The sequence below is a fragment of the Triturus cristatus genome, chromosome 10, assembly GCF_964204655.1.
Source record: "Triturus cristatus chromosome 10, aTriCri1.1, whole genome shotgun sequence".
Taxonomy (NCBI): domain Eukaryota; kingdom Metazoa; phylum Chordata; class Amphibia; order Caudata; family Salamandridae; genus Triturus; species Triturus cristatus.
In genome coordinates, this window is record NC_140593.1 from 273,443,685 (window position 1) to 273,463,631 (window position 19,947).

At 44.2% G+C, this 19,947-nt stretch overlaps 1 protein-coding gene across 2 annotated transcripts in view; it reads left to right on the top strand.

Annotated features, from left to right (window-relative positions):
* The window catches only part of PEX1 (peroxisomal biogenesis factor 1), an 831,513-nt gene that overhangs the window by 391,619 nt on the left and 419,947 nt on the right, over window positions 1–19,947 (top strand). For both annotated transcript variants that reach the window (XM_085631051.1, XM_085631052.1), the window contains exon 13: window positions 17,896–18,050. In XM_085631051.1, the coding sequence (XP_085487177.1) occupies window positions 17,896–18,050 (155 nt within the window). The remainder of the gene's footprint in view (window positions 1–17,895; window positions 18,051–19,947) is intronic.

Genomic DNA, 19,947 nt, shown 5'->3' on the forward strand with positions numbered 1-19,947 from the left:
CATCTAGGCCCCATCACCGCCCCAAATGCAATGCCCCCAACGCGGATTTCGCCCATCTGGCATGGTCCTGCCCGCGTATACACGCATTCTGGGTTCAAATTCACAACACTATAAGTAATATGGTGAATGTCCCGATGGTGCCCTTACCTGAAATCACTTTGCTAGGGTATGTAGCGCAGTTTCCTCCCAAGATCCGTAGGTTTGTCGCCATCAGTCTGTTACTAGCTAAAAGAGAAGTTGCCATTTATTGGGGTGGGAAACCAGCGCCATCAGTAAAAGGTTGGCTGAATAGTTTAGCCACGTGATCCATTGAATTGAATTGAATTGAAGAGTCTCTTATATAGTGCATGGCTACTCGAAAGCATCCCAGCGCTCAACAAAGGGAAAAGGAGCACCATTAACTAGTCCCAAAGCGCGACTCTATGTCCTCAGAAAAAGCCAGGTTTTCAACTTCTGCCGGAATACAAGCAAACACAGCTCCTGGCGAAGAACCAGAGGAAGAGAGTTCCATAGTTTGGATGCATTTACTGAAAAGAGGCGCCCACCAGAACGCGATCTCTTAATTCGAGGGACCACTACCAAACTCTGATCATTGGACCAAAGATTTAGGGGGGATTTATAGGGAATGACCAGATTTTCCAGAATGGGAGGGCCTTTCCCATGGAAGAGTTTATGTGCCAGACACAAAGATTTAAAAGAGACCCGCTCTTTCACCGGAAGCCAGTGGAGAGATTTAAGAGCGGGTTTGGCTGATGTGCGGTGGTTAACGCCCACTAGAAGTCTTGCCGCCGCATTCTGGGCGACTTGAAGACGTTTAATCGTAGAGGCTGGCGCTCCTAAATACATGGCGTTCCCATAATCTATACTGGAAAGGATCAGAGATTGTATTAAAAATTTTCTGGCCCTTTCCGGCAGTTGTGGGAGAATTTTTCGCATGGTCTTTAAAAGCCCAAAGCAGGTAGCAGCAACATTCCTGGCCTGGGTTCTGAACGATAGTTCCGCATCGAGCCAGAGCCCAAGGCTTTTAATTTCTGGTTTAGGAGTGGGGCCCGGCCCCATACACAAAGGCCAAAAGGTAGTGTGGAAATATGGATTTTTCTGGTCAGTTATGTCCCCTATCTTGGACCCCAACGGTTCTATGTGCATGTCACAAGTACATGTATGTTCCCTCCAGTTCCAGTTATGAAGACGCAAACACATGTGCGTCCACCGTCAACATGTCCTCTGTCAGATCCGCCACGAATAGGCCGGATATTCCATTCCTAAGTACGAAAGGCCACCGGCTTTATATGGTTCACTTATGCCATTTTTACAGTCCAGGCAAGTAGGCCCAGATTCTGTCATCAAACTCTTCTTGCTTTCTGCCTCTGAAAACTCCAGTTCGAGCCTGTATCTGTGACCATGAACTTTGTCTCATTCTCTGCGCGGCTCACGAAGCCTGACATCAGCCTATTCTCTGCCAAGAACTGTATTTCACCTTCGAATTATCTGCTTCCCCCTCAGCCGATGCATTCCTGCCTAGTAGTTTAAGTAAACATTCTTCCAGCTACCGAGCAAAAGGCTCGACTTCTCTGTCCTCATGCAAGTAATTCATAGTCCTGTTACCATGGAATATTTCTACCCCCTCGCATTTAGTGTAGACACTTAGACGCTTGTACACGCACACACAGTCAGTATAGACCAGATTCTGTCCGAGAGTCCTTCTTTTATGGATAACATAGTTCTTTAAACGTAGGATGTTAGATATGATTTGGGATTAGGTTGACTTGACCCCCCAGACTTCTTGTCTCCACATGTAGAGCTAAATGTCAAGTCCCCTTCACCCCCTAGTTACACGTCAATTACACGTCATGCTGCTGCGCGCGCATCTATGCCAAGTATTATCTTATAGATCCACCTATAGGTGACATCATAACCAATTATGTTCCTTTTTACTCCTTGTTCCACCCATTTTTTGGTTACGCAGACAAATCGTCATTTTCCTTATCAATTGTTACGCCTATTGCATTCGCTTCATTGTAAATGTATGTACTATAAAGGTTACTTCATGTCAATAAAGTATGTACTTCACTTCCTGAACCCCCGTGGTGATGGAACTTGGAGCAACCGATTATAATCGATTATTGGAATAAAGCCCATTCCGAACCTCTAATACCACGGATTCTGCCTCTCATTTTACTGAGCTATTTTATTATGTTTATGTATCAAATTCAGTCCAGGTAAAGGAAAATTATTTACCACATGAATGGCGCCCGAACAGGGACACTTTCTCATCTCACGCGCCGGCGGTGAGTTGCAGGCCCGGTCTCCTGCCACAGCTGGACGGACAATAACGCGTACCAGCAGGATTTCCTGTATCTCCCTCCGGTCAAGCGGGGGCGACTGAGACTGCGATCAACACCCAGACGAGGCGGTGAGAAGTGCGAAGTATCCCGACCAGAGCCTAGCTGAGAGAGCAAGATCCGAGGTATACAGAGACCCACCAGTTCGAAGTCAAGTCCAGTGTCCGACGAGTCGAGTCGAGTCCAGTCCGGTTCAAGTTCAAGTTACCGATGCCTTCCGTTTCCGAAGCTACCCGGTGAGTACCATTGCTGGGGAGGCATTTCTGACGTGCACATAGGTTGTGCCGGTCAAGACGGGTTTGGGTACACAAATCCGGTCTGCACTGTTTCAGCAGTGTATCTGTACTGTTTAGCAGTATATCAAGTATTCCGAAGTATCTAGTTATTGTCAAGAATTAAGCTTGGTGATTAGTTATGCAGACGATCATCATTGTTGTTTCAGTTAAAGGTTTAATGTTAAATGTTTAATGTGTTTAAAAACGTCCTGCATATTGTGGTATGAATGACTGTTCATTTATCGTGTTTATTGTATTAAGTCTGTTCAAAATCAAGTATCAGGTCAGTTGGTCAAAATCAAGTATAAGGTCAGTTCTCAATATGCCGCTCTTTTCGAAATTAAGACAGATCACTACTAGAAAAGGGGTTCTCGAAGAAGCCGTTCCTATTCCTCCTAGGGACACTCCAGGGCACTTTATGTATCACAAGCATGGCTTAGACGCTATATTATTTCTTGATTTATGGGTAGACTACACCAAGGGATTACCAGAAAGTCAGAGGTGGCCCGTAGCGGGAACCTGGGATGCAGAGTGCATCATGAAAGTTGAGGAAGAGTTATGGAAAAGGAAGGTCAGACAGTCACAGAAAGACGCCGTTGAGTTATGGCGTAAAGAATCTCACAGACGCACAGAAAAAGCACGTAGACAGGAAGAAAAGAATAAAGAAAGTTCAAATAAAGTTCGAGAGAATCTATTAATTGAGGAAGGTATCCGAGTGAAATCAGAACAAGTAGACAGACAAAGAAATGCCCTTATGAATGGTATGTATCCCCTTCTGGCCGAAGGATTACCTAAGGCTACTCCAGAAATACCGAAAGACTTGCCACCCCCATTGTTCCCAATAAAGGTACATCCTAAGGGGCATCCTAGAACCGCAGAAGATGTTTTTCTTTCCTCATATTTAGATGACGCAGCTCCCGAGTATGTAAATTCCGCCCCACATAGACCGCATATCAGGGAGGTTCAACGCCAAGATCCAGTGCCCGTATCCCTACAGCAACAAATAGAGTCACAAGTTCCGGCAAGCACATCCGTTTCTGCATCCGCTCCTACAGCTACTTCTATAGCTGTGTCCACACCTGTAGTTGCTGTGTCACGTTCAACGAATCCTTTCACGCCCGACACCCCAGATGGGGCTACGGGAGGTGCTAGCAACATTTTTTCTACGCCACCCAGAATAAATAAACTTACTTTTCAAGAGTCAGCACATTCACGTACACCGAAACTCATAAGTGCCCGTACACTGAAGGAACTTCTTATAGATTGCAGATATGACCCTGTGCCCGGTAAAGAGGACGAAATGACCCTGGCATCATTGCGTATCAGACGAGCCGCAGTGTATTTAGGAAAGTTACCAGGAATGACTGAGCATCTAGATAAAATATATCATTTTGTCCAAACAGGGCGAGATCCAGAATGTATTAACAGAGCTATGGAATACCAGAAAGTAGAGATACAGGGGGAACTGTTACGTTTCCTCATAAATTGTGTGATCAGAAATCAAGACCGACCGGGGGTAGACCCGGAAGCAATGCGAATTCTTACAAGATGGAGCCAGAATATATCAGAAGGGAGACATGATAAACAGAATTGTATAATAGCCATGTGCCGAAAGATCCGTAAAGAAATAGAACGCCTACACGAAGAGAGATTAGAGGTAGACGAGTTCGAACAAAGCGAGGAAGAAGGGTCAGGACTGCCCACAGGACAGTCGGACACCATAGCCTATGTAGGTAGAGGAAGATCTTGTAATAGTAATAGATGTCTTACTGACTCGATACGTCCGATATGTCCAGATAATAATAGGAATTTCCAAATACCTATAATTAATATAAGGTCTAACGAGCATTCGTTCCAAACCGCCGACAAACTACTCCAAGAACGAAGGGGTTATCATTTTCTCGATTCTATGGATGAACAAGATTTAGCCAGGGCAGCTGTCCACTGGGTGGACAGTCCCGGAAAATATAGTGATGATACAGTAGCACGCACATTTTTGAATCTCACCCCAGACGAACAGAGGTTAGCTGGGATTTATATGATTCAACAACTCATTATACTATATCGGAGTCAGCATTCGGACCCTGGTCCCTTACCTGACATATTGACCGAATTGCTTATGAATAAATGGAGAGGTTCAGGTACTAAATTAATTAAAGAAATTCTAGAATCAAGAAAGCAGTATATTCTTTTTGTATGTTCAGACCGTGTCTCATTGCCCGTCAAGGAAAGAACCACGTATCACATGGATAGACAGAATCCCTTACGAGAAGTACACCCAATAAAAGGCGAGGACAACGAGTTTAAGCGCGTATTTGTATATACGCCCATATCAAAAATAGAATTGTTACAAATGAAAAAAGTGGTACCCAGTCATGACAAAGATCCAGCGGGTTTTCACCGAGAAATTAAGGCCATGTTACTCATGGGAGAGTATACCTATCCCGACATTATGACAATATTAAAGGTATTGATGCCTGCTGGTATTTATGAGAAACTCAAGGAAAAAGAGTGGGAGGTAGGAGACCAAAAGATAGAATGGTCAGTGTTAGAAGCAGAAGAAAAGGCCCGAACTGCAGGAGCAGGACTTGGGGATAAAACTAAGGCATTACCAGGTTTATTAGTACAGGTACTGCCACGTTTGTTAACTACGAAAAAGGAAGATTGGGGTACAATTTCAGCCTGTAAACAGAAGCAAGATGAAGACACTAGTGATTACTATGCCCGATTTGAAAAATGTTTTGGTATAAATAGTGGCATAAAAGCAAGTAGCGAATCATATCCACATCTGTTTGTAACAAAATTAGTAGAAAATGCCCTGCCACCAGTAAAGAATAGAGTATTAAAATTCGAGAGTACCTGGCAAGGTAACACTCCATCACAAATGTTACAAATGTTACAGTACCATCACAATAGAATTAGAGAGGAACAAGAACATGAACACAGACGCATGAAAGACACGAAAATGAAAATGCTAGTTTCCCAGACAGTTCCAGCTGAAGGACATAAAAAGGGTATGACACATTCCGATTCAGCAGGACCTGTAAAAGGGACATGCAATTATTGTAAAAAGCCAGGTCATTACGTACACGATTGTCCAGTTTTAAAACATAATATCAGCATAGGTAAAACACAAGAAAGATCACGGCCATTTAGACAAGAGCAGAATGAACAAGGAGCTCCGCAGCATGCCCAGGCCATGCCAGCCGCACAACAGCCAGTACAGTTTGTGCCAGCTGCACCACCGTTGCCTGTTGCTGCCACACAGACAACAACACGACAAATGTATCAGACCGCACAGTATGAATATCCTGAGTATCAGCGTTACGCATGAACTAGCCTAGAGAGGGAAGTTGACTTACCCCTTATTGAAATCCCAGTAGATCAAGAAGGACCTTATGTACATAGTGAATTGTTAGGCCAAGATAGAAAATTTCTACTCGATACAGGGGCAAGTCGAACGACCATAAAACGTGGTGAAGTTCCAGGGGCACCCCTCTCAGGCTCACAGAATATTTCCCTTGGTTTTTCAGGAAAACCTATTGTTAATGAAGTGTCACAACCTCTGCCACTTACGATAGGACCTCTGACCCGAACTACAGATTTATTGCTCACTAAATCATGTCCAGAAAACTTGCTAGGAATAAAAACGTTGAAAGCTCTAGGAGCCATAATATGTTGTTCTCCGGAAGGAGTAAGGTTGTTTTTACGTGATTTTAAAGGTCACTATGTGTCTAGAGACATGGATCCCCGACTACAGACATTACCTACACATCTATGGGCACAAGGCCCTACTGATGTTGGACGCATGAATATTACACCATATCGAGTCACATTAAAGGCAGGAGTGGTGCTACCACGAATGCGACAATACAAGTTACCACCAGATGCTGTAGTGGCTTTACTGCAAATCATTGACGAGCTCATTGCCCAAGGAGTAGTCGTGGAAACAGACTCCAATGTATGTAATTCACCGATAATTCCGATTCTTAAACGAACAGATCCAAAGGCCCCGCCAGTCTATCGATTGGTTATTGATCTGCGCGAGTTAAACAAATGCATTGTGCCACAATTCCCTGTGGTCCCAGATATCTCGTCATTACTGACAGCCATTGATTCCGAAGCAACATTCTTTACTGTAATTGATCTCAAGAATGCTTTTTTCAGCGTCCCAATAGATCCGGAAAGCCAATATTTGTTCGGATTTAGTTTAAATGGACGTAGCTTTAAATTCTCACGCGCACCTCAAGGATTTACAGAAAGCCCCAGCATCTATAGCCAAGCACTGAAACGAGAACTAGATAGTATCCACATGCCAGTTAACACTGCTCTGCTCCAATACGTCGATGATTTGCTGATCACCGCAAGAAGCGAACCAGAATGTGAAAAAGCATCACTGACAGTTTTAAAATTTCTAGCCGAAAAGGGGCACAAGGTGTCCCCTTCTAAGCTGCAATTCTGTGTCCAGCGAGTTGTTTATCTTGGACACTCGCTGTCCAAGGAGGGAAGGCAGCTTACACCCGACCGCATTCAGTTAATAGCTAACATGCCAATGCCCAAGACACAAAAGGAAGTACGGGCTTTCATAGGCCTCACTTCATACTGTAGACAGTGGATCCCTCAGTACGCATTTCTAGCAAAACCACTCATTCAGTTGACAACACAGGAGGCAGCCACACCGACTGTTCTCCCTTGGACTCAGGAACATACACAAGCTTTTGAAAGCCTAAAGAAAGCTTTATGTCAAGCACCTGTTTTAGCAACGCCATGTTACAGAAAACAGTTTACACTCTTTGTTACAGAACGTGAAGGTACTGCCTTGTCAGTACTCACACAGGAACAAGCAGGAGCACACAAACCATGTGCTTATTTTTCTAGTACATTAGATCCCGTAGCTCAGGCTTTGCCTGCATGCCTGAAATCAGTAGCAGCGACAGCTTTAGCAATCAGACAAAGCGATGCCATAGTGTTAGGACATCCATTGACAGTTCAAGTACCACACGCAGTAGAGGTTCTTGTAAATAGAACGCAAACACAACACTTGACTATAGCGCGACTTACAGGGTATGAACTTACATTGTTTCAGCCACATATAGAAATCAGACGCTGTAACACATTGAATCCTGCCACACTTTTGCCAGTAACCGGAACAGACCCACTAGCTCATGACTGTATTGAAGTTATTACTATAACGACGAAACCTAGACAAGACTTAACCGATGTCCCATTGTCAGATCCAGACCTGACGTTGTATGTAGATGGTTCATGTATGAGAACAAGTACAGGAGAGTTAGTGGCCGCTTACGCAGTCACAACAGATACTGAAGTCATTGAAACTAATCGTATAAATACTTTGTCAGCTCAAGCCGCAGAGCTCATCGCTCTGACACAAGCCTGTATTCAAGCCACAAATAAAAAAGTCAACATATACACTGATTCACGTTATGCATTCGGAGTTGTACATGACTTCGGCGTGCTGTGGCGAGAGAGAGGTTATTTAACTTCCCACGGTGCCCACATTCAGCACGGACCCCTCATTCATGCTTTATTAGATGCAATACATCGACCCACTGCAATATCAATTATGAAATGTAAGGCCCATACGAAGGTTACTGATATCATTTCCCAAGGCAATGATCTAGCCGACAGAACAGCTAAACAGACTGCTCAAACTCAAACCCCCGACATGACAAAGACAATAGTCCCGACACCGACACATTGTATGACAGTTAAAGATCCTACTCTTGACGTAATTGACATACAGACACATGCTACACAAGACGAAATAAAGAAATGGACTGAATTAGGAGGGATCCAAACGGACCAAGGATGGATGATGAAGGAAAAGTCTGTATGGTTCCTTCCTGATTCAATGGTCCAAGTTATAATTAACACTACACATAGTCCAGCACATCTCGGAGAAAAAGCTATGCTAGACAGCATTCAACACATTTGGTTCAATAAACATTTACGAGCAGCAGCAAAGCAAAAAGTCCGTACCTGTATGATCTGTTGCCAGTTTAACCCAGGAAAAAGCGTTCCCGTAGAACAGGGTGGATTTCATCCTCCTGATCACCCTTTTGAAGTGCTCCAGATGGATTATATCCAGATGGAACGATGTCGAGGATTCAAATACGTTCTCGTAGTTGTCTGCGCTCTGTCCCGTTGGACGGAGGCATACCCGGTTTCAGATTACACTGCCCCGACTACTGCCAAACAGTTGGTTCGAGAATTCTTCCCACGATACGGTTTACCACGTGTTGTCTACTCAGATAACGGCCAGCCGTTCTCATCCGAATTAATGAAACATGTTTCACTTCTGTTAGGATATCAGTGGAAATTCCACTGTGTCCGACACCCCGAGGCAGCAGGTCTCGTAGAAAGACATAACCAGATACTGAAAATCAGATTGTCCAAAATATGCAGAGAGAAAGGTGTCGACTGGGTAGTAGCATTACCAGTTGCACTCTTTTACATGAGAATGGTAGCACACTCTCGAACAGGGCTATCCCCATATGAGGTGATCTTCGGCAGACCACCAAATATGTGGGGGACGCCTATTCCACGCAAAATAACTGATGTTGACTGCAATATGCTGACAGATTACTTGGCTTCCTTGATGTCTGCACTACAATCTTGTCGTTCACAGGTTGCTGCAGCATTTCCCGACAACACTGAGGTGAAACCCCATGACGTAGTTCCGGGTGATATCGTATTTGTGAGAAATTTCGACCGAAAGACTCAGCTGGAGCCCAGGTGGAAGACACCCAAGTTGGTTCTGCTAACCACAAGGACAGCCGTGAAGATCGAGGGCCGCAAGGGCTGGATTCATTCAAGTCATATCAAGAAATTTCATGGACAATCCTCTGATATAGACATTGTGCCCTGCACTCCCTCACAGACTGATTCAAAACTTCCTTTGGTTGAAAAAACTGAAAACGAACTCTATAAAGATAAATTGAGGCCTAGAACGTCAGACGGTTTGATTGTTTAAGTCCTCTCCTAGGTGAAGCGGTTGAATCTGTCTCTGACATGTATCCTCTAGACCTGAATCATGGACAGTCGCGAAAAATGATGAAACGACAGGCGTATTGTAAATCACTGCGTAGCCATTGCATAGTGACATTAATAATCTTGTTTTTCTTGAGTCTTTTAATAATTACTGCAAGCATATTGTTGCACATATATTACCCTATTTCTAGACATGTTTATAATGTTACTGCTGAACATTCTTTTAGTGACTTACCTCCGCATGAATTATCTTATAGACTTGCGCTGCGCAATAACACTTTCATTAGTATGTTACATCATTCCCATCAGACTAGTAATGCCACTAATTGTTGGGTGTGTGGTCGACTCCCTCCCTATCAGAATTATGAAGGAGTCCTGCCATTCTTTCCACACCCATTTACACATAACGGCTCCTGTGGAGCATGGTTTAGTTTAATCAATTCCATAGACTCAGACACAGCTGTTTACCAAGATCAATGGGTATGGGGAAATCTGAACCTAGTTTTACTCAAGGTCTGCTACCCTGACAAGGAGGGTCGCCCCAAAAGAACAGGAACTAATCTAGAAAATGAAGTATATGGATTAGGTAATTTTACACCTAATCCCATGATTCTAAATGTCATATCCGAAGTTGAACTAGTCTTACCCACCATGTCAGTATTCCCAGCAAAGGGGGAATTATGTGTAAGAAAGGTTGGTTCCATACATATGGGCCATAGTAAATGCACTACTATAGTAGAATTCAGTGATCAAGGCAAATCTTCATTTAGAGCTTATCACCACTCCTACTTTATATGTGGTCAGACTGCATATATGCGTCTACCTCTAGATTGGGATGGTACCTGCTACATTGCATTCCTTCTGCCACCTGTTTTTCTAGCTCCTCCTGATTATTACAGAAATATTCATTTAGTACACAACAGAGAGCGGAGAGATCTCCCAATTGTCGATTACACTGAAACAGCATGGGAAAAATACACAGATTTCAATAAAGGCATCTTTCCCTATATAGGTACTGTTACTAATAGTAAACTGATACGTAGATTAACTAGAACCCTTGAAGCAGTAGTGAATGAAACTATTTCCGCCCTAGGCAATTTAACAGAAGAGCAGTCTGCTATGCGGATTGTTGTGCTTCAAAATCGTCTTGTCCTTGACGTCATCCTGGCTGATAGGGGCGGAGCTTGTAGGGTCATCGGATCAAGCTGCTGCGTATTCATACCAGAAAATTCGCCATCAGTATATAAAGCCATAACTCGCCTTCATAAGATTGTAAACCAGATACACCAGAACCCAGGCACTTGGACTTGGTCCAGTTGGTTTTGGAGTGTGATATCAGCCTGGGGATGGAGAGTTCTATCCTTCCTAGGTATTGGCCTTCTCATACTATTCAGTTGTTGTCTATGTCTACAATGTGGACCAGCGATCTGTGGTCTGTGTGCCACATCGTGTATTCCACCACCAAGATTTCGTTCGTCCCGGAAGAAGAAAGAAGAACAAATGATGTTATATTAACAGATCAATGGATTAATGAAGATTGATATCTCTTAACGGGCAAGTAGGGGACAAGGAGGGAATGTGGAAATATGGATTTTTCTGGTCAGTTATGTCCCCTATCTTGGACCCCAACGGTTCTATGTGCATGTCACAAGTACATGTATGTTCCCTCCAGTTCCAGTTATGAAGACGCAAACACATGTGCGTCCACCGTCAACATGTCCTCTGTCAGATCCGCCACGAATAGGCCGGATATTCCATTCCTAAGTACGAAAGGCCACCGGCTTTATATGGTTCACTTATGCCATTTTTACAGTCCAGGCAAGTAGGCCCAGATTCTGTCATCAAACTCTTCTTGCTTTCTGCCTCTGAAAACTCCAGTTCGAGCCTGCATCTGTGACCATGAACTTTGTCTCATTCTCTGCGCGGCTCACGAAGCCTGACATCAGCCTATTCTCTGCCAAGAACTGTATTTCACCTTCGAATTATCTGCTTCCCCCTCAGCCGATGCATTCCTGCCTAGTAGTTTAAGTAAACATTCTTCCAGCTACCGAGCAAAAGGCTCGACTTCTCTGTCCTCATGCAAGTAATTCATAGTCCTGTTACCATGGAATATTTCTACCCCCTCGCATTTAGTGTAGACACTTAGATGCTTGTACACGCACACACAGTCAGTATAGACCAGATTCTGTCCGAGAGTCCTTCTTTTATGGATAACATAGTTCTTTAAACATAGGATGTTAGATATGATTTGGGATTAGGTTGACTTGACCCCCCAGACTTCTTGTCTCCACATGTAGAGCTAAATGTCAAGTCCCCTTCACCCCCTAGTTACACGTCAATTACACGTCATGCTGCTGCGCGCGCATCTATGCCAAGTATTATCTTATAGATCCACCTATAGGTGACATCATAACCAATTATGTTCCTTTTTACTCCTTGTTCCACCCATTTTTTGGTTACGCAGACAAATCGTCATTTTCCTTATCAATTGTTACGCCTATTGCATTCGCTTCATTGTAAATGTATGTACTATAAAGGTTACTTCATGTCAATAAAGTATGTACTTCACTTCCTGAACCCCCGTGGTGATGGAACTTGGAGCAACCGATTATAATCGATTATTGGAATAAAGCCCATTCCGAACCTCTAATACCACGGATTCTGCCTCTCATTTTACTGAGCTATTTTATTATGTTTATGTATCAAATTCAGTCCAGGTAAAGGAAAATTATTTACCACAGTAGCATTGTCAAAACTGGCCCGCCGTCCCAACAACAGCAGCTCAGTTTTCCCGCCATTCAGTCTAAGATGGGACTGATCCATCCAACATGCCACAGCTTCTAAACAGTTACGCAACTGCGGCGGAGACTGTCTACACAGATTCAGGGAGAACACCAGCTGAGTGTCGTCGGCGTAGCTCACCAGCTGGACCCCGAAAGGGGCCACTATCTCCGCCAGAGGAGCCATGTACACATTGAACAATGTGGGGCTGAGGGACGACCCCTGCGGAACTCCACACTGTAATGGAACCGAACCGGAGCAATAATCATCCTCAAAGACTCTAAAAAATCTGTCCTCGAGGAAGGATTCCAGCCACTTAAGAGTCCTGCCCGTGATTCCCACATTACTGAGACGGGAAACCAGAATATGATGGTTAACCGTGTCGAAGGCGGCACTGAGGTCCAGGAGGATAATGGCCGCGCTGCCACCATCGTCCAGAATCCTCCTGGCATCCTCCACCACCCTCAACAAGGCTGTTTCTGTTCCCTGCCCTTTCCTGAACCCAGTTTGCGATGGATGAAGCAAATTATTAGTTTCCAAGAAGGAAGCTAATTGTGAGTTGACAAATTTCTCAATCAGTTTACTGATGCCCGGTAGTAAAAAAATAGGGCGATAGTTGGAGAAATCCCCTGGATCCAGACTAGGTTTCTTAAGCAAAGCCCTGACCATTGCTATCTTCCATTCTCTCGGCACAATAGCTGATTGCAAAGAAGCATTCACCATGTTCGCAATTGATTTACTAACGGTCGGCAAGACTGCATTTAAGATGTTCATCGGTTCGGGATCACACGGGGAACCACTCTTTATGGCGCTCAACAAAGTAGGCAAAAGATCCTCCCTAAAAGGAGAGAAGGAGGAGAGCCTGGGATGGTCCGATTGGTTCTGACTAGCAGGTGACACTTGAAAGTCGGTTGAAGATAAAGGGGGAAACGTATCAATGATCTTTTTAATCTTGGTGCAAAAAAAGATCGCCAATTCTTCGCATCGCCTGCCTGCTTCATCCGAATCAGGCCGCGGGTCGGGGACTTTAGTCAGCAATTTCACTATTCTAAATATTTCCCTGGGAGCATTGGCAGAGGACTCGATTTTACTGGCAAAAAAAGCAGATTTGGTGTTAGTCAGGGCGGTCCTATATTTCTTTAAGGCCGCTCTGTATCTGCTTTTTTTTCTCACCACTAAATTCTCTCCTCCATTGCCTCTCTTCCCTTTTACACTCTTGTTTTAGAGTTCTCAGCTCTTGATTAAACCAAGGATGCTTGGTGAGGCCTTTCTTAGTTGTGATCGTTTTTTTAGGCACCAGACTGTCCATGGACCGCTCTATCCATAGGTTGAACTCCTGCTTGGCTCTCTCCACGTCCAAATGGACTGAGGGTTCAGTATGCTTCAGGATGTTTGCCCATTTAGAGAGGTCAAGCTTGGACCAATGCCTAGCTAGCCCTTTGTGAGGATTTGAAAAAGAATTAGACTGAGCCATCTTCCAACTAAAAGGAACCACCATATGGTCTGACCAGGGGACCGGGACAGGGGCTTCGGAAATGAGGCCAGGAATGTTACAGAAAATAGGGTCCAGAAGGTTGCCCTTCGAATGAGTAGGATATAATACCTTTTGGCTTAAATCATAGCTACCCAGATCCTTTGTGACTTCAGAGGCAGCCCAGTCCGAGTGTTTATTAAAGTGAAGATTAAAATCCCCCAGCACCAGAAAATTAGAGACAGTGGTGGCTACATCCATCACTGATTCAGCCAGTTTTTCCTGAAAAAGCCCTGGGGGGCGATAGATCAGGAAGCCTGAGAAGGAGGTGGCTGGGGAAGTTGTAATGACAAAATGTGCACTCTCGCTATCCGAAATTGAAAACTCAAGTAAACGACATGTAATGTTATCCTTGTAAATGATAGCAACCCCTCCCCCCATCTTTACAGCTCTGTCCTTGTGCTGGATCAGATACCCAGGGGGCAGCGACCGCACAATATCAGGGTCTGAGGTAGGGCTCAACCAAGTTTCTGTGAGAAACCAGATATCCAGGGACTTGTCGAGAAGTAAGAAAGAAATCTCAACAGCATGTTTAGGCAATGAACGACAGTTTATTAATGCCATTTTTAAGTCCCGTTCACGTGGGCTTCTCGGCTTGTCACTCTCTGTAGTCCTGAATGCACAATGAGTACACGTGGATTGTCCACGGGCTAAGTTTAACGAATGTTAACAAGTCGGGAATACATTGCCCTTTAATACTAATAGAGACTGACGTGAATACACAAGAGGTGGCATGCATACTGGGGCAGAGGATCCAAGCCCTGGGCCCGACCTGGCGCGAACGGGCGCAAACGGGCTTACCTCTGGCGCTCAAACGGCGCTCCCGCTGCGCTCGACCTCTGCGTGTATCCATGAGTCGTTTAAGTAGGCCGCTGACCTGACCACCGGAGCGCTAGAGCGCTGACAAAAATGGCGCTCCAAAACGGACCTTCCTACCCCCCAATATGGCGGCAATGTCGAACTCTACCGGGCAGGGACCCGCTCTAGAAGCGGTGGATGCAACGATTTAAAATGCAAGAAATGCGTAACTGGGGAAATAGCGCGGACATCCAATGCCACACAATAAAAACAGGACAAAACAAAGGCCAACACAAATAAAAAACGAAGGGGTAATTTTAAAATATACCACAGCAGAGACTGTGCAATAGCGGCATGCAGCCAGTAGCAAACAGCGTTTCCCACACCCAAGGGTGCCTTCCATGAAAAGTGAATTGTATGCATCCACTTCCCCTCCCTCCTCCAGACCCAAAGACCTATGGGCACCATTTAGAAACTACTTGGCCACGCAGCAAACAGAACGTGCTACACAGCAGGAACAGGGCATTGTCCCTACAGGCGTTGGGTAAACAGCAATGGCATCTAAGCCGTCCTTCTTTGTTGTAGTGCACAGATATACAGAATAAATTGGCCTGCTGGTGTAAATTGTCACACACGTAGTCTCATAGCATCACCTGAGGTTGAGGTGGACTTGCGATATTAGAGTTTTTATTAGATTGTTTTTGATGTCCTGCCATGATTGCTTGTAGCGTACTGCCTATCTACCTAGACTGTAACTTTCATATTTCTTTGTTATTCGATAACGGCCCATATTTCATGGAATTGGTCAATGATCTGTGAAAATGCTAAATAAAGTTTAAAAAAAAGGATGAGGGGCGGGGGACTCTCCTGTTCTCCCCAACTCTACACCCTTTGTCTCTGCCTCTATATTTTAAGGTCTCTCCCCTTTGGGGTCCACCAGTGCTATCATCTGTTCACTGTCTATTTCTCATTTTTATTTCGTAATGATGTTAACGACCCATGCACAAGCAATTATCATCTTATGTGATTAAGCAGCGGCTCCTCCGTTAGAGCGGAGGAGTGTTGCCCCACTGCTGTCTTGCAGTGCGATAAGCAGAAACATAAAATTGTATTTTAAATATCATTTTATGTTTCTGCTTGCCCTGCGAGAAAGCAGAAGGGTATGCCTGGTTGGGGGTGGACGGGTCACGGAGGAGTGGCTTGCCCAGTGCTGTGGGCCCTGACTATTTGGTCGGCCCTACGGGGCCGACCAAACCAGTCATGCCCACTCTGGATTTTCTCTATGTAGGCTGCATGCAGCCTACATATAGAAAATAGCCTCCCCATAGGCGCCCGGCCGGGCGCCGTTCTCACCAATCACAGCGCTGCCATTGCAGAATTATGATTGGATTAGGGGAGAGGAGGGATGCTGCCCTCTTCCTGTTCCTTCCGGAGGCAAGAAAGCAGGAAAGGAGCAGGAAAATGCGGGACCCGGCCAGGAGCGAATGCGTCGCGGGACCCTGTTAGGTTAGTTTTTATTTTTATTTTTAAATCCCCCCCTTCCACTCACCCCTGCGAGCCTCCATTCCCCCCCCCCCCCCCCCCACAAGTCATACCGGCTGCGACTGGGATTCAGTCTCTATAATTCAGTAATGTATTATTATTATATTTTGCTATAAAGGGATCTGGGGGTCCCACAGCGGGCAGCCTTGGGATAAGGGAGTGGTGCCCACTTTCAATCTGAGAACAAACAGGGCCTTTTAACCTACCAGACATTTCCCTGGTGGGCTGGAGCCATTGGAGGTCTGTTTTGAAAACCCAAGCCTTATCCTGGTGCCCGGTCAGTCCACAACTCCCCGAGGTTCATTGCAGCAGGAACGGGAGGTTCAAGAGAGAGGGATAGGGAAGGTTGGTAGAAAGGGATAAGAGAGAGCGAATAGATGGATGAAAAGAGGGAGATTGTGTGAGGAGACAAAGGGAGCAGGGCTGGTTTGAGTAATTCTTTTCCAGGGATGCTTTTGGTTCTCCAGACTGGCCTTTATGCAGAGTTTATCCTCTGCCACAAAGTTTCTCAGCCCTGTCTCAAGTAAGTTATCGGGTCTAGACCCTTCTCCTCCTTCCAGAAAACCAATGAACCTCACCGTAATGCGGCAGGATCGTTTATTGGCCTTTTCAACTTGTGTTGATAGTTCACTGGTGGTTGCTTTCAATTGTTGGCTCTTAGTTTGGAGGTTCCTGATTGTCTTTGAGTTCAGAGATGCAGCCCTCCACCTGTCGCTGCTCCCAAGTGCGCTCACCTGGTACAAGGTCCTCGCGCGCAGGTGTCCCCCAGGACGGATTCACCTCCAGCCAGTCAGGACCAGTTCGGAAGGCTGTCACAGCTCGGTTTGTGGAACCCCGAGCTCCTCTGTGCCAGGATGCCGAAGGATTGGTGGGTGGGAGATCGGAGCTCTTATAACTTGTGTCCAGCATGCTGGGCATCAGACTACGCCCCCTTGCCCTTTGAATTATCTACCCCATCCTTGAGCACTATTTGAAAATTCCGATGCACTATCGAGTGACTTAAGCAACATCAGTTTCACTGATATAAATAATGTACTTGTTTTTAGAATACTTTCATGCATTTCAAAGTGATAACCAATTACAACAGTAGACTGGAATGTCAATCGATGTGTTTGATGTGCACGTGCCCCTGCGCTGGTGACGGCTTCCGTGGAATTTATAAAGGAAATATGATTCACTGAGGTTCAGCGATTTGATAGGTAAATGTTTTCAAGTGATGTTCTTCATGAACATCGATTTTAAACTTGATTGTCTAAAAATAAGTTTTAGTTAAAAAAAAAAAATATATATATATATATATATTTTTAATGATTCATCATTTGATACAAACTAATTGATTCATGTGTACCTAAACTGAGCTGTATGATTGAGTGAGGGGGGCTTTTCTGCTGCAGTCACTGGTATTCGAAGAGGAACTCCACTGCCCCTCAAGGTCAGGTCTGCGCTTTACGACTATTCTTAATAAATTAAACAAGAATTGTGGTCTATTCAAAAAATTATTTTCATTGTTTACAAGTCACCGATATGTTCTCTGAATAGTTTAAAAGAATACATATGGCATCTATTACTTTCTGAGTAACAGCAACGAGTCCCTGTCTTGTCTTCCTCCATGCAGTTTTAAAAGACCTGGTAAAAGAAGGCACATCCATGGGCAGTTTGGTGGCAGTCATTGCTACCAGCCAATCGGAGCATTCCTTGCACCCTTCCCTTGTGTCTGCCCAAGGAACACATCTCTTTCAATGTTTCAAGTGTATCCACCCTCCAGATCAGGTAAACGTAATGTCACTCTGCCTTTAAACACATTGTTTTACACATTTGCACTATGTAAACACTTGTAATCTCACAATTTTATACCCTGGCTGCTTTTTAGAGGACTGCTCGTCTCTTTGAAGGAGTGTCAGTGTTCTAAGAAGGTTTTCTTGGCATTTCTTGAAAGAAGCAATTCAAGCACGCTTTGGACAACAAATGTTTGCTGTTTATTATGGACATGTGTCCAGTAAACTCATGGACTCCTAAAGCCATCAATGCACGCTGCTAGTAAAACAAGACTTTGTTGATTATTTTTGTGTAGACACTACAAGCTAAATAGCCCATAGCAGCAAGGAGCCTGAGAAGCAGGTTAACCTGTGCTACCTGACTCAGTGTGATTGAGTGGAGAGATGCTTCCTACCATGTGGGAAAATTAGCAGGTTTCATTAAAAAAAAAAAACATATTTGTTGTATGCACCATTAGCAACATACTGGGTGGCCAATAAAGCAAATTCATATAAATTTATGACTGCCAGTAGTCATTAGAAATTCTACAGTTATATATATTTAATTAATCATTTAAGCACCAGTTTCAGACTAATATAAGTCATACTTGTATCCCACGGATTTACTTGCGCAACACCTTAAAATTCAGATAACTAACGCACCTCTGTACACAGTGTTATCACCTCACTCACCACACTACTTTAACTGTAACTCTCCCCTTCTCCATGCATTACCTATGCCCTTGCCTATTGCAGAAGTTAGAGCATGTGAAATCATTGCAATAATAAAAAACACCTTACATCTCAAATTACATGATTTGCCGGAACACACTGCATGACACAGTGGCTATTTTCCAAGAGTTTGATTGTTAAACATAAATACTAAGTTACTACAAAAGTTATAGGAATATACTAAGTGTACTACTAATGAGTGACATAACTTCTAACATATATTATGTGAGTGACTGTATCCGTATGAGTGGGAGTCTGAGTGGCTGCATGGGTGTGTGAGTGACTGTATGGGTGTATAAGTTGTTGTCTGAGTAGGTGTGTGGGTAAGTGAGTGGCCATGTGATTGGGTGCATTGGTGGGTGAGTTGGTGTGTTAGTGGTTGTATGGGTGAGTGAATGGCTGTATGGGTGGGTAAATTGATGTGTGGGTGAGTGAGTGCGTGTCTTAATAGCTGTATGAGTGAGTGACTGGGTGTGTAAGTGACTTTGTAGCTGTTGAATATAGTTATAGAGAGGAGATCAACATGGTATAGTAGTAGAGGAGTATACAGGAAAGTTCTGTTATTGAGGAAGGATTTAAATAATCTGAGGGAAGAGTATAGTATTCCAGTGTAAGACTGAAGTCATAAAAGTAAAATAACGTTGTGATGCAAAGTATCAAATAGTGCTGTACGAGTTATGAGACCAAGAAAGCCCTTCTGTGCACATTAATTAAATGGGAGAGGTCTATAACCAATAACATTCTACAAATTGAATTTGAGCCTTGTAACCATTCAGCTGGTTAACTTTCTATTAAACATGTCCTCTACTAAGTCTGTCACTTATTTGAGTTAGATTTAGGTTGAAAGAGTTCCTATCACAAAGGCATACAAATGAATTAGAGGGCCTGAAACCTTTTTCAGGGTCTGTGATAATAAGGAAGCATCATCGTTTTCAGAAAATCCTGGGTGGGAAAAGCAGACCTCGCGTATAGTACCAAGCGACTCCACATCTCCTAAAAACCCAGTGCTGTGGTGTAATCCGTTCCTACAATTGATGTAAACCATGACTAGAAGGGCCAGAATGTATTGGGATGTATAGAGAAAAATCCGGACTGGAGCCTTGTGTCCCTACTGGCTTTACAGACATCTCACTTTACAGTCACTTCCACAAAACTATATTGATATATTGCGAGAGAGATAA